This window comes from Gigantopelta aegis, chromosome 12 (assembly GCF_016097555.1).
Source record: "Gigantopelta aegis isolate Gae_Host chromosome 12, Gae_host_genome, whole genome shotgun sequence".
Taxonomy (NCBI): domain Eukaryota; kingdom Metazoa; phylum Mollusca; class Gastropoda; order Neomphalida; family Peltospiridae; genus Gigantopelta; species Gigantopelta aegis.
The window spans coordinates 37,060,165-37,087,844 of NC_054710.1; the positions used below are offsets into that span (position 1 = coordinate 37,060,165).

The 27,680-nt window shown below is 37.1% G+C and overlaps 1 protein-coding gene across 2 annotated transcripts in view; it reads left to right on the forward strand.

The window, feature by feature from the left end:
• Positions 1-14,704, forward strand: part of LOC121386328 (protein Aster-B-like) — a 71,418-nt gene extending 56,714 nt beyond the window's left edge. Inside the window, exons 16-18 of one of the 2 annotated variants that reach the window (XM_041517196.1) lie at positions 294-407; positions 10,774-10,894; positions 13,100-14,704. In XM_041517196.1, the coding sequence (XP_041373130.1) occupies positions 294-407; positions 10,774-10,894; positions 13,100-13,189 (325 nt within the window). In that variant the 3' untranslated portion in view covers positions 13,190-14,704. Of the gene's footprint in view, positions 1-293; positions 408-3,181; positions 3,301-10,773; positions 10,895-13,099 lie in introns of those variants that run through there. The other variant, XM_041517197.1, reaches the window with a different exon arrangement.
• Positions 14,705-27,680: the final 12,976 nt, after the last annotated feature.

Below are 27,680 nucleotides of genomic sequence, written 5' to 3' on the forward strand. Positions count from 1 at the left end.
TATTAATATTTTAATATTAATCCTGAATTTTACATGACAAATATTTCTTTATTTGTTGAATCAGTTCATGGTAGACAGGACATTTATTTCCACGGAATTCTTTTTTTTTTTTTTAGACTGATTCTGCTCATAATGTTCAATACATTTCTGTATTACAAGCTGTTCAATTTTTAACTTTTTTTAGAGAGAATTCCAGATTTTGACACCTTCGGAAACTGTTCTGTCTTTGTTCTTTAACGAAAGAAAGTCACACTTTGTTTCTAGAATTTATTTTTTGTTCTTGTTTTTATTAGTCTGATTCTGCTCGTAATGTTCAACGCACTTCTCTACTACAAGCTTTGGTCTCTTGAGAGCCTCGCCAACGCAGTCTACTTCTCACATTCCGATAAAATCATTGATGATTTACAGTAAGTATCGTTATTTAATGTCATCTTATTGTTCATTAAAGTTTTTAAAAGTTCATTAAAGGAGCATTATCAAAGTAATTTTTTTTTTACTTGAAACATTTTTAATAAGTTTTAATTTAATGTAGCATTATCAAAATTAAATTTAAAGAAGCATGTGCAGAGTTAGATTTAAAGTGGCATAATCAGAATTGAATTTACAGAAAGATTTTTTTATATGTAAAGAAGCACTTTTTAAAATTTAAAATTTAAAGTAGTGTTATTATATTCAAATTTAAAGTAGCATGTTCAGAGTTAAATTTAAGGTAACACCATTGTGATCACATTGGTTTGTGTAAAGATATTTCAGTTGCTTATGGTGGACAAATCATCAGAAGTTTGTTAATGTCATTAATTACTTTTCTGTTATGTGATGTTTTGCTTTTTTCTATGATTGTAGCAGATGATATAATAAATTTACATATAACTTAACTGTGTAAAATTGATCACTGATTCATAATATGTAGAATTATAGTGAGATATGTCTATTCTATCTAAATAATAAACAAAACAAATACAACAATAAAATTATGTTTTATAATTATTGTATTATTATTATTATTAACTGGTTTAATGTGTCCATATACCACTAGGGTTTTGAACACGCCTATCCCAAATCAGGCCTCCAATAAGATCTGGGATCTGACTCGGGACAGGAACTAATTATTGTAAAACTGATAATGCTGCTTTAACTTGTGTTTCTTTGTTTCAGTTAGCACCCATGTTTATGAAACTTTAATCGGGACTTGACTTACAAGCTAGATGTTAGATTTATAATCATGGGTTCAATTGGTCGTTAGCTTAACATCACACTCAAAGTAAACTGCTCCCATGAAATTTCTCAAAGTGTTGAGCATTAAACTCTGCTTAATAAACAGAATAAAAATGGCTGAAATTTGGCACTAACAGATCTGTCAGTTTTGTAATGGTAGATCTTTCACAAGTCTCGAACTTAATTATAGAATCAACTGCCATTGCTGTAGACTAGGGGTTTAACCAATGACAGTTTGTTTTCCATTTCATAAACATTATTGCTGTCAGTTGAATAGATAATATTTGGTTTAAAATGTTTTGAATATTTGATGCAAAAGTAACTTGTTGAAATTTGTCATTGCCATAGTTGATCAATTTGATACTAGCAGACCTAAACATTTGTAGACAAAGTAGCTTTAGGGTGATGGTGTTAGGCTGAGAATGTTTTGTTCATGTTAAAGTTGTGTTTGTTTTTTGTTGTTTATCAAATATTAATCAGCAATAGGGTGTTATTTATTTTTTGTCTTGCCTTTATGAAGTAAAACAAGTGAAACATAAGTATTACTTTTCCAGTGGCAGTGATAACATCAATGTTTGCCTTTAGCTCAGTGTTTAAAGTTTGCACGTATATAAGTTCTACATATATCAAACTTGTTTTATAGTTAATCTATAACTGTGCATGTCATTGAAAACCCAATCAGTTGAATGGATCCACTGAGGTGGTTCGATCCTGCGACACAAGCACCTCAGGCGAGCACTTAAATGACTGAGCTAAATCCCGCCCCTTGTGAACATGAAGTGTCTCAAGTATAAGATAAATTCTGGAACCATGTTGGTTGTTGTTCACCAAATTGTTTTTTTCGGCAACGTTTCGAGGAATATGCCAATACTTGTTGGATGTCAGCATCAACGGATTGCTTCTCCACACAACAAAACTATAAAAGAATCAAAAAGCCACCTTGGAAGATAGCTTGAAAACTACTTGAAGAATCTACTTCCTTATTTATAATACAGTTCAATTAATAAGATCTGTCGGCTTACTTGTCACCTTGTTCCCAATGGCTAGAAAGCAGAAAACTGATTGTTCCAAAAGCAATTCAGTTGCAGTTGCTTTCTAAATTCTACTTGGGAGAACATTTCCCTACATTGGCAACACTTGCTTGGCCACACTGTGAACATTATGAAGCATACCACAAGAGATTCACTGGATTAAAGAGATGAGACATCTACAGACTGTGACTGTGACCTCTAAAGGAGCTCTCCTTGACCTCTACAGACTTTCTGTGAACTCTAAAGGAGCTCTCCTTGACCTCTACACTCCTTCTGTGACCTCTAAAGGAGCTCTCCTCGACCTCTACAGATGCTCCATGTGATCTCTGCAAACAAGCTTCGTCTGACCGCTCTCACGCTAATTTCCAGGCGAATCATGAATATTCATTGAAGACCAGTTTGGATGCAGCAATGGCTAGGGTTATTATGCTACTATATTTCCATTGAATTTGAATACTTAAAATTTACATTATTTGAATTTGAGCTTTAAATTATCTAAAAAGTATACATAAGAACAGTTTCCATATTATTATTTAATTACAATTCGTACATTAAATGTTTAAAACAAGTTATCATACAATTTATTTTTATTATTTTAAAATATAATGCTTTTATTGTTACATATTGAATTGGCTCAGTATTGTTAATTAATGAAAATCTAAAATGTAATCTTAAGTAATTTCAAATAAATGCATGTAATTTTTTCAATTGGTGTATCTCATGACTAAAAAAATCGTATTTTTAAATTGATAAATCTAGATTATTATAATTCATATTCTTATAAAAGTAAGTACGGGTATATTTAATGCACCTCATGAAAAATTAAATGAAATTTTTTAAATTGATAAATGTAGATAATGGTAATTCATATTCTTATGAAAGTATTTATATTTAATTTGTGATGCAATCTGATTGTCAATTATTTCTATTTGTAGGTTCAAAATGAAGTGGTTTTGATCCTGAGACAAGTTAGCTGTCTTCAAAAGAGATTTTTCGAGTTCCTGGAGAGCGCAGTATTAGGCAGAGCTCTGTCTTTTTGAAGTCTAGAAATCACTTATTCACATCTGTAAGAGCAGTCTACAACAGTGTAGGAGCGTTGCAAAAACACTTTCATTCTTTACTTGGGCAGATGGATGCAATGTGTCCGAAATTGGTGAACCTACAACCCGTGTTACAGAATTCCTGTCATGGTCTTCCAGTGAGCAGGCATGGCGGCAGACATTTGTACTGTTCTATCTCTTGGATGTGCAGGAGTAGAAATAGTGTTATCAGCATTTGGTAAAATATTTTACAGCATTGTTTTACAGGTCTGTGAAGTGTGAAGAAGCAGAAGTAGAAGTAGAAAGTTTGCTAAAACAGTTTCCAAGAACCATCTCTTACTTGGCAATAAAAATAAAACATGAAAATCTGCTGATGTTGAAAATCTGCAGAGTTAGTGGATTGACAATTAAAAACCTGGAAAATCTGCAGATTTCGTGCATTAACAATTAAAAACCCGGAAAATCTTCTGATGTTGACAATCAGCAGATTTGATTGATTGACAATTAAAAACCGGGAGAATCTGCTGATTTTGACAGTGAGCAGATTTAGTGGATTAACAATAAAAACCTAGAAATCTGCTGATGTTAACAACCAGCAAATTTAGTGGATTAACAATAATAATTTAAAAATGAGAAAATCTGCTGATTTTGACAAGTCGGCAGATTTAGGCGATTGCCAATAAAAACCTTGAAAATTGGCTGATTTTGACGTTTAATGGATTGTCAATAAGAATCTTGAAAAATTCATGATTGTTAAGGCCATTGACTAGTAATATTTGAAGCATCCAGATACAATAGAGTAGTGGTCAAATCAGAAAGAGAGGTCCTCACACTTCAGCTTACTAATGGCACTATCAGAAAGCGAGGTCCTCACACTTCAGCTTACAAATGGCACAATCAGAAAGATAGATCCACATCCTTCAGCTTACAGATGGTACAATCAGAAAGAGAGGACCTCACACTTCAACTTACAAATGGCACTATCAGAAAGAGAGGTCCTCACTTTCAGTTTACAAATGGCACAATCAGAAAGAGGTCCTCGCCCTTCAGCTTACAAATGGCACTATCAGAAAGAGAGGTCCTCACACTTCAACTTATAAATGGCACTATCAGAAAGAGAGGTCTCGTCCTTCAGCTTACAAATGGTACAGTCGGAGAGGTCCTCACTTTTCAGCTTACAAATGGTACAATCAGAATGAGAGGTCCTCTCCCTTCAGCTTACAAATGGCACAATCAGAAAGAGAGGTCCTCACCCTTCAACTTACAGAGGGCAGTCAGAAAGAGGTCCTCACCCTTCAACTTGCACATGGCACAATCAGAAAGAGAGGTCCTCTCCCTTCAGCTTACAAATGACACAGTCAGAAAGAGAGAACCTCACCGTTCAACTTACAAATGGCACAATCAGAAAGAGAGGTCCTCACCCTTTAGCTTACAAATGGCACAATCAGAAAGAGGTCCACACCCTTCAGCTTACAAATGGCACAATCAGAAAGAGAGGTCCTCACCCTTCAGCTTACAAATGGCACAATCAGAAAGAGAGGTCCTCACACTTCAACTTACAGATGGCACAGTCAGAAAGAAGTCCTCACCCTTCAACTTACAGATGGCACAGTCAGAAAGAAGTCCTCGCTCTTCAACTTACAGATGGCACAATCAGAGAGGCCCTCACCCTTCTGCTTACAAATGGCACAATCAGAACGAGAGGTCCTCACCCTTCAACTTACAAATGGCACAATCAGAAAGAGAGGTCCTCACACTTCAACTTACAAATGGCACAATCAGAACAGAGATCCTCACCCTTCAACTTACAAATGGCACAATCAGAAAGAGAGGTCCTCACCCTTTCAACTTAAAAATGGCACAATCAGAAAGAGAAGTCCTCACACTTCAACTTAGAAATGGTATAATCAAAAAGACAGGTCCTCACACTTCCACTTACAAATGGAACTATCAGAAAGAGAGGTCCTCGCCCTTCAGCTTACAGATGGCACAATCAGAAAGAGAGATCCTCGCCCTTCAGCTTACAAATGGCACAATCAGAAAGAAGTCCTCACCCTTCAACTTGCAGATGGCACAATCAGAAAGAAGTCCTCACTCTTCAACTTACAGATGGCACAATCAGAAAGAGAGGTTCTCACCCTTCAGCTTACAGATGGTACAATCAGAACAGAGATCCTCACCCTTCAGCTTACAAATGGCACAATCAGAAAGAGAGTACCTCACACTACAACTTACAAATGGCACAATCAGAACAGAGATCCTGACCCTTCAACTTACAAATGGCACAATCAGAACAGAGATCCTCACCCTTCAGCTTACAAATGGCACTATCAGAAAGAGAGGTCCTCAAACTTCAACTTACAAATGGCACTATCAGAAAAAGAGGTCCTCGCCCTTCAGCTTACAAATGGCACAATCAGAAAGAGAGGTCCTCATCCTTCAACTTACAAATGGCACAATCAGAAAGAGAGGACCTCACACTTCAACTTACAAATGGCACTATCAGAAAGAGAGGTCCTCACCCTTCAGCTTACAGATGGCACAATCAGAAAGACAGGTCCTCACACTTCAGCTTACAGATGGCACAATCAGAAAGACAGGTCCTCACACTTCAACTTACAAATGGCACAATCAGAAAGACGGTCCTCACACTTCATCTTACAAATGGCACAATCAGAAAGACGGTCCTCACACTTCATCTTACAAATGGCACAATCAGAAAGAGAGGTCCTCACCCTTCAGCTTACAGATGGCACAATCAGAAAGACAGGTCTTCACACTTCAACTTACAAATGGCACAATCAGAAAGACGGTCCTCACACTTCATCTTACAAATGGCACAATCAGAAAGACGGTCCTCACACTTCATCTTACAAATGGCACAATCAGAAAGACGGTCCTCACACTTCATCTTACAAATGGCACCAGAAACAAAAGAGCTCCGGTGAAGGACCAAAAACGGCTAACTGTCTATACTTTCTGAAACTAATTCTGCTGATGATGATAGTTCTGTGCTTTCTCAGTCTTGAGAAGATGATGACCATGCCCAAGTGTTGGGGACTAGTGACTTGTAGGATTTAAATACAAGTTCAGACGGCCCTGGGCGATTTGAAAAACAATTGTATCGAATGACAGTAAATCTTAAGAACAGATTATTTTCACAAGTGACAGAAAAAACTTCTACAAAAGGATGAGTTTTAGAAAAACCCATCTATGTTTTGGGTTTTTTTACTTTATTGTTACTTCTGTTAAAGATATAGTCCTGGGTTTGCTGCCATTATAAGATGTTTCCGACTAGTAAAATATTTTAACGACAAAAATTACATACTAAATATAGTTTATTGTTTAGAATATCAATGTCTATATTTTCAATGTGTTCCTGGTCACCCTGATGTTTGTCAGTAGCCCAGACTGGATTTGCTCTCCAATTCTGAATGTACCAGGGAACATTTTCTTCATTATCATGTCTCAATTCACTATGGAAGCATCGGAGATCGCTACACAATATTAAACATTATAGTATTATCCCGTAGTTGCTAATCAATTTTTTAAAAATACATATTAGGGAATGACATGAAGTTTGATCTAGTATAAACCTTAGGATGATCAGAAACACATTTAATATAGAGGCGCTAATATTTTACTCGTATGCAGAATTTTTTTATTTAATGTGCAATTTTAGTCATTAAAAAGTCTTTGTTAGTCGGCAACATCTCAAAAATGGCAACAAACTCACCATAGTCTCTGTAATAATATTCAACTGTAAGTAGTTTGCAGCCCGATTGCTATTTCAAGTTTGGAATTAAAATGTACATCAAGAGGTTATGTTAATTCAAAAATGTATTATTTTGGCTCTACCTATGTGATGACCAGTTATAAAAATCCATAATTGTTTTGGTGGGAAAATGTTAATTGCAATTGTTTCTCCAGTTTAGATGTTGGAATTCATGTAAATATATTGGGTTTCGTATTTACGGGTTGGATGAAAACTTTTTAGCCTAACTATCCTGCACTTATGAAATGAGTTTCTTTACTAGTTATTTTTCATCGTAGTCCCCTTGACGGTCCACACATTTCTGCCAGTGGTGCTGCAGTGCTTGGATCCCTGCTTTGTAAAATGTTTCCTCTTCCTCGTCAAAAAAGTCTTGAATGGTGGTTTTGACCTCATCATCAGCATGAAAATGCTTGCCAGCAAAGTGTTTCTTCATGTTTGGGAAGAGATGGCAGTCTGAGGATGCCAGATCAGAGGAGTATGGCAGATGCTGAATGAGGCCGACGCCACAGTTATGGACAGTAGCCATTGCAGTGACGGATTTGTGAGAACAAGACACCTTTCGTCACTTCCCTGGTCGTTTCTTCTTGATAGTTTCACGCAGCTGCCTTAGCAAGTTGGCATAGTACTTCCCATTGATGGTCTGGCCCTTTGGAAGGTAGTCCACAAACTCAACCCCTTTGGCAATCCTAAAAACTGAGGCCATTACTTTTCCAGCAGATGAAACGACCTTTGCCTTCTTTGGAGGAGGTGACGGCGGGTGTTTCCACTGCGTGGACTGTTTCTTGGTTTTCTAGCTCGAAGTGATGGACCCAACTCGGTCAAATAACATTCAACGCCAAGTTTTTCATAGACATGGTCAGTCTGGTGCGCTTTTGATCAGGGTTCAAAAGGCATGGTACTCATCGAGCAGAAACCTTTGACATTCCCAGTTCTTTGGTTAGAATGTTCTCTACTCGCTCATGGGAGCTGCCAATGGCAGCAGCTATGGAGTGAATAGTCGATTGTCCATCATCCATCACCATTTGGTGCACATGATCAATGTTTTCCTGTGTGGAGGCAGTTGAAGGCCTGCCAGACCTTGGTTCATCTTCAACGCTTTTTCTCCCCCCTTTTGAATTCTGCTGCACACCTTTTCACAGTGGCAAATGAGGGAGCACTATCTCCTAATGTACCGACTATATAGGCATGGATTTGCATGGGAGTTAACCCTTTCAAATTCAGATACTTGATGACGGCCCAGTACTCAGTTTTCTTCATTTTCACTAAATGTTGAGTCCTGCTGTAGTCGCCAAAGATGTTGTGAGCTTCAAACAAAATAGCTAGTCAGTCAGCTGAATTATACGCCTACCAAATTTCATCGCTCTAGCAGCACTCCATCGTAGTTAGGCTCCAAACTTTTCATCCCACCCACATAATGTTCATGTCTACATAAAGAAAAAGCATATTAAATAGTTATTAAAGATAAAATTAGCCATTTGTAGAATCTAGGTCCTGGTAAACATAATATAGGTTCTTATAATTCAAATCCTTCTTATGTTTATTTAATTCATAGAGATTATTATACGAGCGTGTGTTGTACAGATTTTACGAAATAAGTGTCAGGATAGTGAGGGAGGGTAATACATGAATCCTGACATGAGTTTCAGAAAATCAATACGATTCACTCGCGAGTGTAATAATTTCTTTATTATCCATATTGTTATTATTGTTTTCTTTATGAATAAATTGACCCAACTCAAAATGTTTAAGCCACAACTAGAAGCAGACGACGAAAGGAAGTCATTTTTCAAATGCACAGTCTGAGCTAGGACTGGAGAAGCCACATCATGTTATGACATCGCTTCCCATAATTACGTCATTACACTTGTTATTACACATGTGCTTCGTATGATTATTATTAACTCAGTTATGTTGAACCATGTGGATAATAATAACCAGTTGTGTAATTGAAAGTTGATTGGTTGATGCCTTCCGATTATAATCTATGATCGATGTTGAAATTCCAACCGATTCCCATCACTAGTATATTAGCAAACAAAACAAATTTACTGATGCAAAGAAATAAGGGATCAAATTTAATTAACTGCATGCGTGGTATAAAATACAGACATGCATTGTAGTATTGAATGTCAGTACTGTGGACTGACTGCTAGTAAGACGGTTAACTTTTGATTTTGTAGTAGTCAATATTTGCTGTTATTATTTATGTGTTCCTTTGTTTCTTTCAATCGGTATACCAAACTTGTCGTCATTCAGATCTGTTTACAACTCGGGAGCCAATTTCATAAAACATCATAAATTAATGTCTGCGACTAACAGTTATACCGTTCATATGTTGTATATGTTTGGCATCTATAACATTCTGTCTACAGGCTGGTAGGTACTGGGTTTGGATCCCAGTCGAGGCATGGGATTTTTAATCCAGATACCCACTCCAAACCCTGAGTGAGTGCTCCGCAAGGCTCAATGAGTAGGTGTAAACCACTTGCACCGACCAGTGATCCATAACTGGTTCAACAAAGGCCATGGTTTGTGCTATCCTGCCTGTGGGAAGCGCAAATAAAAGATCCCTTGCTGCCAATCGGAAGAGTAGCCCATGTAGTGGCGACAGCGGGTTTCCTCTAAAAATCTGTGTTGTCCGTAACCATATGTCTGACGCCATATAACCGTAAATAAAATGTGTTGAGTGCATCGTTAAAATAAAACATTTCTTTCTTTTCTATAACATTCTGGGGCAGGACATAGCCCAGTGGTAAAGCATTCACTTGATGCATGGTCAGTCTGGGATCGATCCTCGTTGGTGGGCCCATTGGGCTATTTCTCGCTCCAGCCATTGCACCACGACTGGTATATCAAAGGCCGTGGTATGTGTTATCCTGTCTGTATGGCGCATATAAAAGATCCCTTGCTGCTAATCAAAAAGAGTGACCCATGAAGTGGTGACAGTGGGTTTCCTCTCTCAATGTCTGTGTGGTCGTTAACCATATGTCTGACACTATATAACTAAATAAAATGTGTTGAGTGTGTCATTAAATAAAACATTTCCTTCCTTCTATTACATTCTGAAAATGCCATTATTATGGAAGGTGGAGCATTTTAAAGACAAAACAAAATGAAATACGACATGATGTGTACATCAAACTATATTTGTTACTGTTTATAGAAATAAGAACTGTGGTTTAGTTGTAGGTTTACGTTTTACATGCAAAACTAGGCTTACAATGTTTGGTGAAATTGGTCCCGGAGTTTGAAAATATGTTAAAGGTAAAATTGTCATGGAAAATGCTGTGGACACTATTTTTCCACAGCATTTTTTATTAGTCCCCTTCCAGTCCAACCGGAGGGGACTATATGTTTCATCTCCATCCTTCTGTCTGTCTGTCTGTCCCACATATCATTTTCCGGATGGGTTTTTTCACAATGCCTTGAGATATTGAGCTGAAATTGTGTGTATAGCTTTATCATGTACCGTTACAGATCAAGTTTGACTTTCATGGCGATTTACCCTTTTTTTTTTACACAGTTATGGCCCTTGAATTTAGGAGATATGAACATTTGTTAGGCCCATTAGGGAACATGTCTTGCAGTATTCTCAGAATGCTGCTGCTTCTTTTTTTCTGGGTGTGATAAAAAAAAAATTAATTACAGAGGTTGTGGTCACCGCAGCCAAGTGAAACATTTCTTGTTATTTTTTGTTTACACTAAATTGCAGAAAATATCCACGGTCACAAAGAGAGTGGGTACAGCTACTGAAACGACAGATGGTCATGCAAGATGGAGAACTAGAGAAGTGGAAAGATGTCCTGTCTGCTTCTATACAGCTCATTGACCAGGTCAGTAATTCATAGTTATAATTAAAATCAGTAATTCACAGTTATAATTAGAGGTGTAACGATACATTCGAATATTCGGTGCACTGAAAAGCAACCTGTATCGTAATTGTATTCGTATTTCGCAACTGCTTGAACCGAATACACGCGAATATTATAATGTAACTGCCTTCCGTATGTTTTTTGTTTCGCCAGTCACGCTGTTTGAATTGACAATCAACGGCAATTATTTTATGTCATATGCAGACACGTAGGCCTATTAAAACCACCATGACAATTATTAGACTGGAATCCAACCACTATTTCGCGAGTATAAAACTGGGTATACGTAGAGGGATAAGTCAGGACTTCTAGAATTTTTATAAAATCCGCTAGCTATGGGATCAGTGATTTAAAACATTCACTAAGCCACAATTAAAAATTTACTAGCCCTACTTTACTTTAAGTTAATACAATTTTACTAAATAATAATAATAATCAAATATGTCACCTAAAGAGGGAGATAGAGATTAAAAACACTAATATTTGGGGTTGGGGTGGGGGCAGGATATTCATATTTACAAAATAGACTTAACTGCATCATTTGACCAAAACAATTCACTAGCTGTCGGGCATGGTAATAGTAGTTCTTTACTAGCCCAGCATTAAAAATCACTAGCCATGGGGGTGGGGCTACCATAATCTAGAAGCCCTGGATAAGTCTAGTTTCAGACTTCAGCTGTTTCCGCTGCCTTTGCAGTGTTCGCACGGAAATGAGGTTAGTGTTCTCGAACTTTCTGTGGCGTCGTTATAATCACTTGTTAAAATATAGTATTAGTCCCGTACTGGTCCAACTGGAGGGGACTATAGGATATCGGTTTTATCCTGTTCAAGGTGCAGGACATAGCCCAGTGTTAAAATATAGTATTAGTCCCGTACCGGTCCAACTGGAGGGGACTATAGGATATCGGTTTTATCCTGTTCAAGGGCGGGACATAGCCCAGTGTTAAAATATAGTATTAGTGCCGTACCGGTCCAACTGGAGGGGACTACAGGATATCGGTTTTATCCTGTTCAAGGTGCAGGACATAGCCCAGTGTTAAAATATAGTATTAGTCCCGTACCGGTCCAACTGGAGGGGACTACAGGATATCGGTTTTATCCTGTTCAAGGGACGGGACGTATCCCAGTGGTAAAGTGTTCGCTTGATGCGCGGTCGGTCTGGGATCAATCCCCGTTTGGGCTATTTCTCGCGCCAACCAGTGCACCATGACTGGTATATCAAAGGCCGTGGTATGTGCTATCCTGTCTGTGGGATGATGCATATAAAAGATCCCTTGCTAATCAAAAAGAGTAGCCCATGAAGTGGCGACAGCAGGTTTCCTCTCTTAGTATCTGTGTGGTCCTTAACCATATGTCCGACGCCATATAACCATAAATATAATGTGTTGAGTGCATCGTTAAATAAAACATTTCTTTCTTTCTTATCCTGTTCAAGCATCTGCAGTGATGTCAATAGGTGATATACTTTTTGTGTAGGGGGTGGTAAAGCGATCAAAGGCCGTGGAATGTGCTATCCTGTCCGTGGGATGGTGCATATAAAAGATCCTTTGCTATTACAGTGAAACCTCTCAAAACTGGACCCTCTGTAAACCGGAATTCCCTCAAAACCGGACATTTGTCATGGTCCCTTTTTAAATATCTGTGCAGAAGAGAACCTCTGTAAACCAGATACCACTTAAAATCGGACTTTTTACTTGATCCCGAGGGTGTTCTGTTGAGAGGAGTTTCACTGTATTGGTAAAATGTGGCGTGTTTCCTCTCTAAACTATGTCAAAATTACCAAATGTGTGACATCCAATAGCTGATGAATCAAGGTGCTGTACTGGTGTCATTAAACAAAACAAACTTTAACTTTTAACATTTTGTGCTGGGGTGTGATCAAACATCCATTACTGTGACCAGAAGTTCTTCAGCAAATATCTGCAGGGCCCCATTCCACGAAGCGATCTTAGCCCTAAGATCATCTTAAGTGCATAAGGATACACTTAATGTAATCTTAGGGCTAAGATTACTTTCTGGAATGGGGCCCAGGTCAGTAACACTTCTGGCTTTTATAAATACATACAGGTTTAAAATTTTCGAGCCTTACCACTTACCCTCAAAACCCATGAAAATAAAACCCCACAAACATTCCCAGTTATACGGTATTTATTTTTTGTTTTTCAGATAAAAGGAACGCTAGTTGACCTACATAACACATTGAATCGCAGAAAAAGGCCAAAACGATCAACACAGAAAGGACAGTCCCAGTCATGACAACGATATACCACGAGCTCATCGAACGACTCATGTTGACTGCAAACTGGAGTATATCTCTTCCCGATAATGTCAGCCTTTCCCGTATCGGATTTTCAAATATTTATGCAGTAGCTTGTTCCATGAGCTTGTGGGTGTTTTATTTTGAGGCGTGATTTCCTATGAGCCCACTGTACAAATCGCGGACAGTGGATTTGAGAGTGTCTCTTCTGATAACATCACTATTTCTTGTATCAGATTTAAAAGTATTTATGCAGTGCTTGTGGGTGTTTTATTGTGAGGGATTGTTTTCGTATGAACTGATCTAACAAATCATATGAGCAGTGAATTCGAGAAATCTCTCTTCCGATAATAGCACTGTGTCATCATACGAAGAAAGTTTTAAATATTCAAGCAGGAGCTTGTTCTTTTTGCTTGTGGAGTTTTATTGTAAGCAGGAGGGTTTTAAAGAGTCGTATGTATTTTTATTTGATCAAATTGGAATGACAAATATGGGACTCCAGCATATTTCAAAATGCCAGAGTATTACTTTGTAATGTTATTGCTAGCTACATGTATGCGGGTGCTGTCCCACCCGCACCCCGAACCCTACCTCCATCCCTGCCCCCTGAAATATTCCCTGTGACTCCTCTAAACTTTCAAGGCTGTTTGCTCAAAGTGATTTTAATGTGTCTTTCTTTTTTAAACTCTGGTTTGCAAAACAAGCACAGCATGTCCATAATAAAATCTATATTTTTCTATGTTTAGTTTCAAATTATTGGCCTGCTGTGAAATTAGCATTTATTGATAACATTTGAAAAAGACTTGCATAACTGAATTTCTGTCAAAATGTGAATATATATTTTCTGCGAACCAAAACTGTATCTTGGCCCCTGTGCTTATAGAACATTTGGAGTCTAGACTCAAATTAACATGTAGCTCCCTGTTTTGTCTGTTCAAAAATGTGCCAAATTTCCTCCAAGAAAGTGCGCACTACTTTCCTTTTTGACTTGATCCTACGGGATATTCAAAATTCAATAACACCAACATTGCCCCCACCTTACTACCGATTCCGATCAGGCTGCTGGTGCTCCCTTGCACTTGCCAGCACTGGCGGTCCCCTCTTCCACCCACCACAACCCTTTTTCTGTCCTGGACGGAGGAGCCAGCAGAGGCCAGTGCCGAGGACAGGCGTGCACTACGACAGCTTGTTCTGAATATGCATTTAAAACGCTATGACATGACCTGACAGGACTCAAGACTGTATTAAATTTTGTATATGTGTGAAATCATTTAAGATTCGAGTCTGGACTCCTAATTTGACAAGGTCTTAAATTAAACTAGTGCTTCCATTACCCACAAAATAATAAATTAGATTTTTGGTAGTGAAAGCCTAACTGCAGTGTCTTGTACTTAATGGAAACATGATATAGCTCAGTGGTAAAATGTCCACATACATAGAGGATATTTCGTGTTTTTTGTCAAATATGATTTATATCTCATCTCGTGAAGTTTGCAATCATATCTCACGAGTCGCGTAAGTGCGAAGAGTGTGATATGATTGCAAACTTTACGAGATGAGATATAAATCATATTTGACAAAAAACATGAAATTTTCTATTTATTATATATTTTTAAAATGCCAGCAGCAAAATAGTTCCGGCTTTCTTACAGTGATGATAACACATTTTAGAGTGAAATAGTGACATTTTCACTAAAAAATGTGTTATCGTCACTGAGTGACTGATAACGCTTTTACTTCACCGATACTTTAAGATATTGCGCTAATAATATATAATAAAATGTGACGGCCATAGAACTTGCCAGCTCAATGATTTGATGTTTGGGACCTGCATGTAGTTCATCAAACTTGTGCAACATTGTAGTCTAGAAAATGCAATACAGAAATACTTGCAACAACGATGTGATTTCGCTTTAGAGAGCTTTGTGAATTAGACTTCTGGGGCCTCATTCACTAAACTCTCTCAACTTTTGCGATCTCGCAGTGCAATGCAAAAAAACTTGCAAAGAGGATGCTTTGTTGTCTAGCAGAGCCTAAGAGAGTTTTGTGAATTAGAACTCTGGTATATATTACAATGTGGTATGTGTCATCCTGTATTTAAGTGTATTTAAGAAGAAAAATAGTTGTTCTTCTCATTCAAACTAATAGCCTATGTGATAGCAGTTGTTGAAGTGTTTTTACAAACTGTCTAGTCAAAATGGGGGGAAATGGAAATAACCACATTCATTCATATCACAGGCCTTTGAAAATTGCGAGAACCGTAATTTTGCGTAACCAATTTTTTGTTTGTGCAGAATTTTGAGCACTATTTACATGGATGTAACGTGTCACGCAACAAGGAAATGGGTCACCTCGATTTATTTCTGCGTAACCGATAAATGGGTCACGCAGATTTTCAGTTCTCAGAGGCCTGATTTATCGATTCTTTCCTTTATTTTGACTTAATTTTAATGTGAATATCTAATTACGGTCTAAGCATGCTATCCTGGGCACAGACCTTGCTTATCGTGGAAGTCTGTTTAGGACAGAGGGTTTCTCGTTGGTGGTTGAATCTGAACACCAGAACACATAAACTGCTTGTTTGATATACTGATCATCACGGTTACCTGCGAAGTGGTTATTTCAAAATGGATTAAATCACCTCATACAGTCGATATAAACCAGTGGGGATATCGCCGGCCTCAGTCGCGTAGTGATAATCCATTGGACTTGAGGCTGGTAGGTTCGTCTCCTGGTACTGGCTCCCACCCAGAGCAAGTTTTAACAACTCAGTGGGTAGATTTAACGCCTCTACACCCTCTTCTCTCTCACTGACCACTAACAACAGCTAGCCCATTGGTGGTGTCGTGGTTAAACCATAGGACATAAAGGCTGGTAAGTACAGGGTTCGCAGCCCGGTACCGGCTTCCACCCAAAGTAAGTTTTAACGACTCAATGGGTAGGTGTAAGGCCACTACACCCTCTTCTCTATCACTGACCACTAACAACAGCTAGCCCACTGTCCCTGACAGACAGCCCAGACAGCTGAGGTGTGTGTCCAGGACAGCATGCTTGAACCTTAATTGGATATAAGCATGAAAATAAGTTGAAATGAAATAATGACTTACTGGGCCATGACACCGACTTCTCTCTCACTAACAACTATCAAGACAGCCCAGATAGCTGAGGTGTGTGCCCAGGATAGCGTTCTTGAACTTCAGTTGGATACAACCACAAAAATCAGTATAAATGAATGAACAACTGAAAGTGGTATATCCATGAACAGAGGCGAATCTAAGGGGGAAGGACCTAAATTTTGCAACAGCTATAATTTTATTATATATTAATTTTTTTTTTTTTTACGATCCCCCTCCAAATCTCCCCCAAAGTTCCCTTGGCATTCTGCCTGGTCATTGCCTACCCTGTACCCCCAACTGGATTATTATGAATTTCTTCTCTCACTGCGCTTGGATTATTTTTCTCGCTTCGCTCGACTTCAGACTTTTTTTCAGTTTCCTGTTGACATCCCTGCTTCATATGTTACATCATATTTGGAGGTGGGGAGTGGGGGAGTGAGTGATGAGAAGAAACAAATATTATAAATGTTGTTATTTTATTTATTATTTGTTATCCAAACGAATGTACAATATTATTATTATTTATTGCCATTTATAAAGTGTTTGCAAACTCGTTAAGTGAGCTATTGGAAGTAAATTTGTGTTGGTCATCCTTGAAAAATGTTTGGTTAGTTGTCACTTGTGACATGACTAATTTAATAATGTGTTGGTCTATTGTTTTTAAAATTATTTGCTGGGGAGGGTGAAGGGTTGGAGCTCTGCTTGGTATGGCATTGTACTTCAAAACTTAACAAACCTTAAAAAACAACCCTACAAGAAACATCGACTCCTATTGTTTTAACTGATGTTAATTAAAAAGGAAATTATAAAAAGCTACCTGAGATTATGGCTTTAAAACAAATTGTTTTGGTTGATTTTTGTATCATTAAATTGGGTTACACTAATCATTATTTTCTTTATGGTTGGTCTAGCAATTGTTTTGTAAATTTATTTTGTCTGGCTTTGTTTTTTAAACACTGACAGTATCATGCATTTTGTTGTTGTTTTAAAAACCACTACATTGCAATTTAAGCTCAGATAGTTTATAGTGCCAAACAGCTACCAGGAATTCTTGTATATATAGGTCTATCCATTTTTTTAGCCCTTTGGTTTTAAAAATGAGGGTTTTTTCATTTAGGCTCAAATTCAAATAAATTGTTTGGAGTGATCTTTCTAAGTAATGGTGAATGTGATAAATTAGGTACAGGTAGAGTTAATCTGATGTGGCAGAACCATTGTATAATTACATGTTTGTTCCCACTAAAATAGTAAAATGAGTTTATTATACGAGCTTGTGTGTTGTACTGATTTTACAAAACAAGTCAGGATTCTTTTCCATGTATTGTTTGAGCGAGAGCGAGGATAATAACATGAATCCTAATACAAGTTTTGTAAAATCAGTGCGATTCACATATCAATGTCTGCCCCGAGTCAGGCCCCTGGCTATCCAGAGACGGGACTCAGGACGGACATGCTCAAAACCTTCGTGGTATAGGAGCATGTTAAAAGTGTCAAGTCAAGACATGTCAGTGTAATAATTTCTTTATTATCCATAGTATTATTTTATTTTTTTAATGAATAACAAGGACTGTGTGAAAACGTTTCAAACGTAACTTGAAGATGACAACGAAATGAAATGACATCATTTTGGTAAGCAATTACAATATTTCTCATACACAGAGCTAAGACTGGGGAAGCTGTTTCATGTAAAGACATCACTTCCCAAAAGCATGTCATTCATTGGTCACATAATTACACTTGTTATTACACGTATGCTTCGTATGGTTTTTCAGGGGTGGGAATTGGTGAACTGTAAAAAAGAGGAAATCTAGAGGGGTGCCGGAAATTCTTGAAATCCCAGGTTAAAGGAGAGGGAAACTGCAGATCCGAGGAGAATTCCCACCCCTGGTTTTTATAAACTTGGTTATGTTGAACTTGAACCATGTGGATAATAGATACACATTATTACACAAGCGAGTGTCAGGATTATTGTATTACCCGAGTGAGAGCGAGGATAATACATGAATCCTGACATATGAATCCAGAATCGGTACGATTCACATACGAGTGTAATAATTTCTTTATTATCCACATTATCCAAAATATTATTTTCATGAATAACAAGCTAGAACCATGTCAAAACGTTTCAAATGTAACTAAAAAGAGACAACGAAACAACGTCATTTTGATAAGCATTTACACTGGGGAAGCCGCCATTTGTTGTGCATGTGAAATCATTGACACACGTGGGTCATACTAGTTATATTTCCCTGAATATCTTGAACCATGTGGATAATAACTAGTGTTTAAGCCCTGGGCTTTTGTTTTTAAAAAAATCTGTATCCTGCAGAAGTTATAAACTTCATATATATTCTAGCTCGGAGTTCAGTATACGAGAATTCCTGATAGTATATTGCTTAGAATGTTTTGATGCCTGCTACATCGCAGCTACATCGCACCGCTGTTTTCTGACCTCACTTAATGTTGGTGTCATAATATCAAAGACCTGTGCCAATGATTATTCAGGAAAATGTTTTTATTGTTTACTACAAAGTTACATTTATATGTCACTACAGTTAAAATTATTATGTGCATGTTCAGTCTCTTGTAACAAATAAAAATAAAAGTCTCAAGACTGGTAATTCATATATATATATATATATATATATATATATATACAGTACAAACATGTAATGCTGTATAATATACAGTAGAATCTTGTTGGTTCAACTCGGAAGGGTCGAATACACCACAATGCTTGAACCAAAAACAAAGTCCCAAGTTACACTTACACATTGTTGACAGAATGATTAAGTCGAACTACCTGATGGGTCAAACACTTTCTCAAGCATTGATGGGGTTCGAACCAATGGGAGTCAACTGTGGAGAGAGAGAGAGAGAGAGAGAGAGAGATATATATGAAGAGAGATATATATATGAAGAGAGATATATATATGAAGAGATATATATATATCTATATATATATCTATCTATCTATATATATCTATCTATCTATCTATCTATCTATCTATCTATCTATCTATCTATCTATCTATCTATCTATCTATCTATCTATCTATCTATCTATCTATCTATCTATCTATATATATATATATATGAGATTTTGTTGCTACAGTAGACACTGTTGTTACTGATACGAGAGTCTTTGTTTTGAGAATAGTGTTATTTCCCCCACTATTGGTGTTTTTTGTTTCTAAAGTAGCCCATTTTCCTTCAAGAAACTGCATAATCTTGTAACTAATCCATTTGTTTTTCAAAAACCAACAAACTTGTTTCAATGAAAAATAACAAACTGCATAATGGTAGCAAATTTTCCTTTGGTTTTGAGACAAACTTGTTTCAATGAAAAATAACAAACTGCATAATTGTAGCAAATTTTCCTTTGGTTTTGAGACTTTTTATTTCCATTTGTTACTGCGACTTGATGTTAATTGTTAAAAAGAAATGTCGTGAAATTAACTTTTTTTTAAATTGTGATGCATTAGTCTAAGTGTGGACGTTTTATTGAATTGTGTATATTGTGATTCTATCATTCAATTAACTATTCACATTAACCGTTTTTCATAAAATTTAATTTTACAAAACTTCATTTCACATCTTGTTTGTATAAAATCAGCAGTTACTGTTTTATGCATTGTACATTGTTTCATACATCACTGATTACAATTTAATAGAGTTACGTCCATTGTTATATTTACTGAACTTCAAAGATTCCTATAATCTCCATGCCAACTTAAGTTCATCAGTTATCTCCCCTATTGCATTTCACATTCATTTACATAGCTTATTCACACATTTCTGATTAACAAAATCCCAATCATATTTTCATGAGAAGTTATTTCCCCTATTGTATTTAACATTTACATAGCTTATTCACACATTTCTAACAAAACATTAAATTTCCAATATTTTCATGCGAAGTTATCTCCCCTATTGTATTTAACATACATTTGCATAGCTTATTCACATATTTCTGTTTAAGAACACTTTAAAATCCCAATCATATTTTCATGAGAAGTTATCTCCCCTATTGTATTTAACATTTACATAGCTTATTCACACATTTCTGATTAACAAAACATTAAAATTCCAATCATATTTGCATCAGAGTTGTCTCTCCTACCTAATGAATGCACAGGAAACATTTACTTATGTTCCAGATCAATAATTGTGTTAATTTTGTTGTTATAAATAATGAAAATTTGAAGAAAAGAAGGAAAAAATTGCACCAGTGTACAGGTACTTCTGTAGTTATTAATAACAGAGTTGCACAAATGTTGACCAACTAAAACGCCCAATGAATGATTTATAGACAATACATGAGTGGCCATTAGATGCCATTTATCTCACGAGTTTTAAAATCGATCTTAACGAGTGATAGCGAGTTTTATATGTTTTTAAATGGTATCTAACGGACACAAATGTATTATTCTATTTCCTACATATCCTCAAAGAACAGGTTTTAAACAAATTTTAACACTTTATCAGCTAAAAGATATTTACAACCTTTTGCAGCTGACATATGCGTTACAGAAACACAATTGCCAGGTTAATTATACATCACAGTGTGATCGATTTCCACCATGCTGGGTTGTTTTCTTGGATGTATGGCAGTGGTGACCTGGTCATCACTTAGGAGCAGCCAGTCGTATGTCTTGAAATTGTTAACACACGTACATGTGTAAACAACTATGTGTAACCAAAAATAATGTATGGTGTTCTCACCAACGGGTATGTACAAAAACTGCTTTAATGTATATACATGTTATTATCAGTGCGTTTTGGTATCATCAGTAGGATAATTTTTAAGTAGCATAATCTCCTGAATCTCTCGGCCTCACAAGATTCACTTGTGCAACTATTGTAAGATTTCAGATGTTAGGAATAAAAATAATGTATGACGTAAGCCTCTGGTGAACATATATATGATAACAACACCGAAACACAAGGGTAATAATCTCTTTGTTACATTATCTCAAGCGTAATTAATAATTTTTTGTAAACCCAGGGCTCGAATTTAATGATTGCACCGACGGCAATTGCAGTCGTTGAAATAAGTGCCTTCAAGGCAAATCTCATCAACAATGGCAAAATGTATACACCAGGTGTGCATTATCTGCCAATATTTAAAATATGTCTACATACAGTAACATAACCTTTCAGTCATGTTTATTTGCTGCAAATATCACATTTTAAAAATAATTGCCATAGGCAGGCTCACAATTGCCGTTGGTGGGCTGTTTCACTCATTCTGTTTGAAATTGCCGTTGGTGGGCTGTTTCACTCGTTCTGTTTGAAATTGCCGTTGGTGGGCTGTTTCACTCGTTCTGTTTGAAATTGCCGTTGGTGTGCTGTTTTACTCATTCTGTTTGAAATTGCCGTTGGTGGGCTGTTTCACTCATTCTGTTTGAAATTGCTGTGGAAGACAAATTCTTAAGTTTGAACCCTGTACACCGATTCTCAACGCTAATTCCACTGAATATTCAAATGATTAAATGATGCAGTCTTTTTGAATGGGAATGAAATCAATATTGGAATGTTTTCACGACTTCTACATCAAAGGCTATGGTATGTACTGTCCTGTCCATGGGGAAAGTGCATGTAAAGGATCCCTTGCTGCTTTATCCTCTCATTTTCATGGCCAAATGTTAATATTACAAATGTCGGACACACAATAGCTGTAGGTTGAAACGTGTTAAAACAAACATACCTTTCCTACCTCACTCTCAATCAAGTGTCACAATAACTATATGTTAGACACTAAAGTGCTGTAGTTTATAGGTAGTACTAAACCAAATAACGTCCGGCTAGGTCAAAGTTCAAGATGCACCCAACTTTTGATAGAGAAGTGAACACCACAAATCCAGTGATTGGTGATAAATGTGTGTTGGTAGTAAAAAAAAGTTTCATCTGGGCAAAATAATTATGCAATTTTATTTCATCTAGTATCACTGTGTCAAGTAGCCTTGTGTTTGAAACAAGTATGGGGTACCTCTCCCCCCCCCCCCCCCCCCAATTTTTTCTGATTCACTTTAAGGGTGAGGGGTGGTAGGAGTTTTAGCCACATATGTTACTATTGTCGTCTATGGGGTTTCATTTGGTAGTATACATCCTAAAGTGTGTCGAGGTGTTGTTAAACAAACATTCCTTTCTTTTCACTTTAGTAGTAGTGGTGGTGGTGGTCGTAGTAGTAGTAGTAGACTAGTTTCCCTTAAAGGTGCTATCTCAAAGTTGCATAATGGCGACTTCCTACCTTAATTAACTTTGTGTTTTAATATATAAGTATTATACCTACAACTATATAAACATAGAAAAATTATTGCAAAATATTTAACTCCATAATGTTGAGGGCGGGGTGTAGCCCAGTGGTAAAGCACTCACTTGATGCACGGTCAGTCTTAGATTAATCTCCATTGGTGAACACATTGGCCATTTCTTGTTCTAGCCAGTGCACCACGACTGGTATATTAAAGGCCATGGTATGTGTTATCTCTAAAGACTATATGTCAAAATTACCAAATGTTTGACATCCAATATAGCGGATGATTTAAAAAATCAATGTGCTCTAGTGGTGTCGTTAAAACCAACCATAATGTTTTGCCAGGTAGATGATGCTGACATATTTGCCATCCTCATGCAGTCAACTTGTCAGATTTTGTCGATTTCACAATTTCGTAAGAGTTATCTGATAAGAAAAGAATCTGAATTTAATAGGACTGTTGACCAAGACGACAGATAGACAGTTTTTATGTTTTAGTTGCTCAACTTGGTGTAGCTGTTATTTACAGTAACTATTACTGACATTACGTATTTATTTGTGATGTTTTGATCTCAAGATCTTACCATATCATGAATGTTTACCACAGTTTACTTTCAAATAATTATTAATCCACACCAGAATTTGTTTTAATACATGCATTTATAACTGTTATAAAACCAAAGGTCTGTACAAATCTATGATACATGCAATCTAATTAAAATTAGCTCCACTATTACATGTGGATCTAACAGCAGCCAGTTGGAGCTCATGTCCACCAATCAAAACCTTACTTGCAGAATCATGCCAGTGACTTAAAAATAATTTGAAAACATTCCGAATTATCGTGAGGGTATACGACATGTTTCGTGTGAATTACGAATGCCTTATTTAGACCAGTAGAACTAATTTTAATCGGATTGCTAACAACACTGTGTAGTCCTCAATGTCCAGGTAACATTTCGTCTGTAAATAATAATTTAAATATTGACCAATCACACTTCGCCTTTTATAACGTTATTTGGGAGCATACAAATTCTAAAAATATCGGGCGAGTCTATTTTAGTGGCCGCAGTATAGCGAACCATACCAATACGTACGGGGTGGGATATCAGTCTTCAATTTTACATTAAAAATTATTTATTTATTTATAAAAAAAAACTAACTAAATCAGTCTACAGTTTTACATTACAAATTATTTATTTTATAAAATAAAACATGTTTTAAGGCCTTCGTAATTCACACGAAACATGTCATATACCCTCAGGATAATTCGGAATGTTTTCAAATTATTTTTAAATCACTGGCAGGATTCTGCAAGTAAGGTTTTGATTGGTGGACATGAGCTCCAACTGGCTGGTGTTAGATCCACATGTAATAGTGGAGCTAATTTTAATTAGATTGTGATACATGATCAGTTTTATTTATCAGTTTCTTTGTGGCATCTTGTCCTAAATGTTTGATCATTATACTTCCTGTACATTACACCTATACTGATGAAAAGAAATAAGGGATCACACCAACACTTAACTGGAAAAGGTGATTAACGAAAACTCTCAGCCATAGCATCAGGAAGTAAACACTGTCACTGAGATTCAGTCCCACATTGCATCTTTGTACTTTATACAGACATTTCAATGCTAATAGTCACTGAAATTTGGTGTTCAAGACCCCCTTTATTTTGTTTTCTCTCTGTGTATAGTTTTGAGCCAATCCAGGAACAAGTCTCTGCCTTTAACTCATAACATCATCTTGTATCATGTCAAGTGCATTACAGTACCTTAGAAATATATTTTAAAAGCAAATAATTCATGAATGGAAACATTTTTATATGCACTACCTTAGGAGAGAAATAGCAATTGGGCAGGTGTGTTAAAGGTGTATTGTTTTAAAAGAAAACTGGATGTTGTATATGTATTAATATTGTGGAAGGTACACTCTTGAAGGGGAGGGGGTATTCAGTTCAGGGCCCTTCCCCTGGGGTCACCTTGACTACGGGCAGTCTTCTTCGGACTATTTCACAAGTGAATATTTAGACAATAAAATGTTTCACATTGTGCACAACCTTTTGAGGGTTTTTTGTTCATTATTATTTACCATTTTATGACATTTCAGTTAAAAAGATTAAAAAATTGTGTTCATAATTCACAGCCCAATAAAATATTGTTTAAAAACATACATATATTAGTGAAACGGATAAGTGATATAATCGTTCAGTTGGCAATACAAGCCTGAAAATTGGTATGAGCCGTCTCCATGGGTCACTTGACAAGAAAACGGTCCTAGCCACTTGAAATTTTAAAATGGTGGCCATTTTCCAAGATGGCCGTCGTCTGGATTTTTAAATTATACCTTTTCTCATAACAATTGATTGGATTGTCCAATTAAGAAGGTTTTGGTGTCGTTTATGTTTTAGACTATGCTGAAACCAATGGTGCTAAAATAATCAACCTTAGGTTCCAAGATGTCGGTAATTTTCCAAGATGTCCGCCATCTGGATTGTAAATTTAATTTTTTTTCCCACATAAATTGATTGGCTTGTCCAATTAAAGAGGTTTTGGTGTCATTTTATATGTTTAGACTATGATGAAGCTAATGGTGCTAAAATAGTGCACTTAAAATTCCAGGATAGTGGCCATTTTCCAAGATGGCCGCCAACCATGTTTCAGGATGTCTGTCATCTGACACACAAAATCTAACTTTTGTTAGAGTTGTCGGAACAATGTTGCTTTGGTGTCAGTTTATATGTTTCGGATTATGTTGAAACCACTTCTGCTATGAAAAAGAACATATAATGTCCTTTTAATGCATGGAAATCCAATTGTGTTGATATGTTGATCCACAGATAGATCGGACTAGGTGTAGGGCTAAAGCATGAAACTAGTTGTATCCCATATATCAAAGTGTATGATAAAAGGCTGTAAAATGATAAACCCTTTTAATGGCATATATATATTCGGAAAAAACCCACCTAAAAAATATTCACCTTAAAAGGTCATTTGTACCCTTTTCAGCCCCATTGCCCTCTCAGCGTCATTCACTCCTTGCATACATGGCAGGAGCCAACCCAGCAGTTTAGAAAACTAACTGGGACAAATTTTACATTTGTCAGCAGGACACCAAGGAAAAAATCATTCAGTCGAGTTCATTCAAGAAAGAGCAGGGTCGTGCTGGTTATGGCAACATTGCAAGAAATATTCCATTGTTTTATGAGATCAATGCTCTGCCAATCTTACCAGATTAAATGAAGGTGATCGCATAGTAAGCACGTTGACAGAGAAAAATATCACCAGAGATGTAAATTGTTGTTCAACAACACCAAGTTGGAAAGGGCCCAAAAGAGAGCGTCTTCTACTGGTGCTGAAGAGATCCGTATCAAGAGGCCAAGAACACACTAGCCTTCGCAGTCTGTGTGCTTTATCTGTGAACGTGAGAGTGCAACGACCGCCTTAAGAGAAGCGATGGCAATGAAAGTGAATGACAGGCTTAATGAATGTGGTAGGAATCTAAGCAACGAAAAGCTCACTGCAAAGCTTAGTGTCGGGGATGCTGTTGCACAAGAATTTAAATACCACCCTGCCTGTCTAATAGGACCGTACAACGGAGAACGAGCCCATGTCAATGCCCTCGAGTATGAGCAGAACCCCATAAGCTCAGCCAGTCAGAAGTTGTATTCCTTTGCTATGAACAACATTGACCATAATCCTGCAGCAACTATGGCAAATACGTCCTTTCATGGTATAAGTATGTCCATGTTCCAACATCCAAGCCCCGATAATGCAGGCGAGATAAGGCCACCACTCCAATTTTCAGACAAAAGAGCAAAGAAAATTCTTGAGATTCCTGAATCCATCTTCAACATCTAACCTGCTTTCTTCATTAAAACAACCCAGACGACAGTACTGTATTCAGTCTATCTTTGCCAGACCCCACAGTATTCAGTAAACACTTCGCACCCGACTATGACTGGCTGGCGAGGTTAGCCTAACCCAAAAGGTTGACGATTCTGCCAGCATAACATGGTCATCTCACCATGCATCCCAAACAAGGAGCCATAGTTTTGATATTAGCATTACACCACTGCTTCCCCCTCCTCCGAGACCAAGCCCATTCTGTTGCGACAATAAAGCATCTCATGGACAAAGTTAGTGATACAGTAGCATTCCTGAATCCAGGGCAGACACCAGTCCTAACTGCTGACCAGCTACTCTATACCCTTGCTAAGCAGATCCAATGGCACTGGCCGGATCATTATGGAGAAGACAATGATCATGTTCAGAATTCTACATATTGAAATGACAGCATTGATGCTACTCAAAGCCAGCGGATGGACAAGTGCCCTTGTTGAGGCTGGTGTAGCCTCACCTAGTACTGCAATCTGGTGATTCCATATCAAGCTGCTGAAGTCGTTGCTTGTCAGAGACGGACTAGATCTGCAAATTTGAATATAACTGGAAAATGGCTACCATCTTGGAATTTTAGGTAATTATTTTAGCACCATTTGATTAGGCGTAATCTAAAACATAAGAAACTACACCAAAATCTCCTTAATCAGACAACCCAATACATTTCTATGAGAAAATGTATAATTTAAAGATCCAGATGACAGCCATCTTGGAAAATAGCCGCCATTTTAAAATGTCAAGTGGCTAGGACCGTTTTCTTGTCAAGTGACCCATGGAGACGGCTCATACCAATTTTCATGCTTGTATCACCAACTGAACGATTCTGCCCAAAACCACTCTTATCCTCTCCACTATATACAGTGAAACCTGTGACCTGGGGAAAATAAATGAAAAATGTACACATGACTGTGGGGCGGCCTGAAGTGCAGGAACCGTAGCAAGTGCTACATGTGCTACTAGAATAAACCGGCTCTGGTTTTACTGTACTTGTAAAGTGGACTCTGTCCACATTGGATTGAAGGTGGGATGGGGCTGGTACATAGAGTATCAGACCAGACTGATGTCGGCCAAGTTATTGTCACTGGACACAACTCTTCAGATTGCGTCGGTTTAAACAGAAATCCAGATAACCTAAATGTTGGTTGGGAAGAGTCCATTTGTTATTGATATGTTGTATCCATAACCGATTACAAATTAGAGAAAACAAAACAAG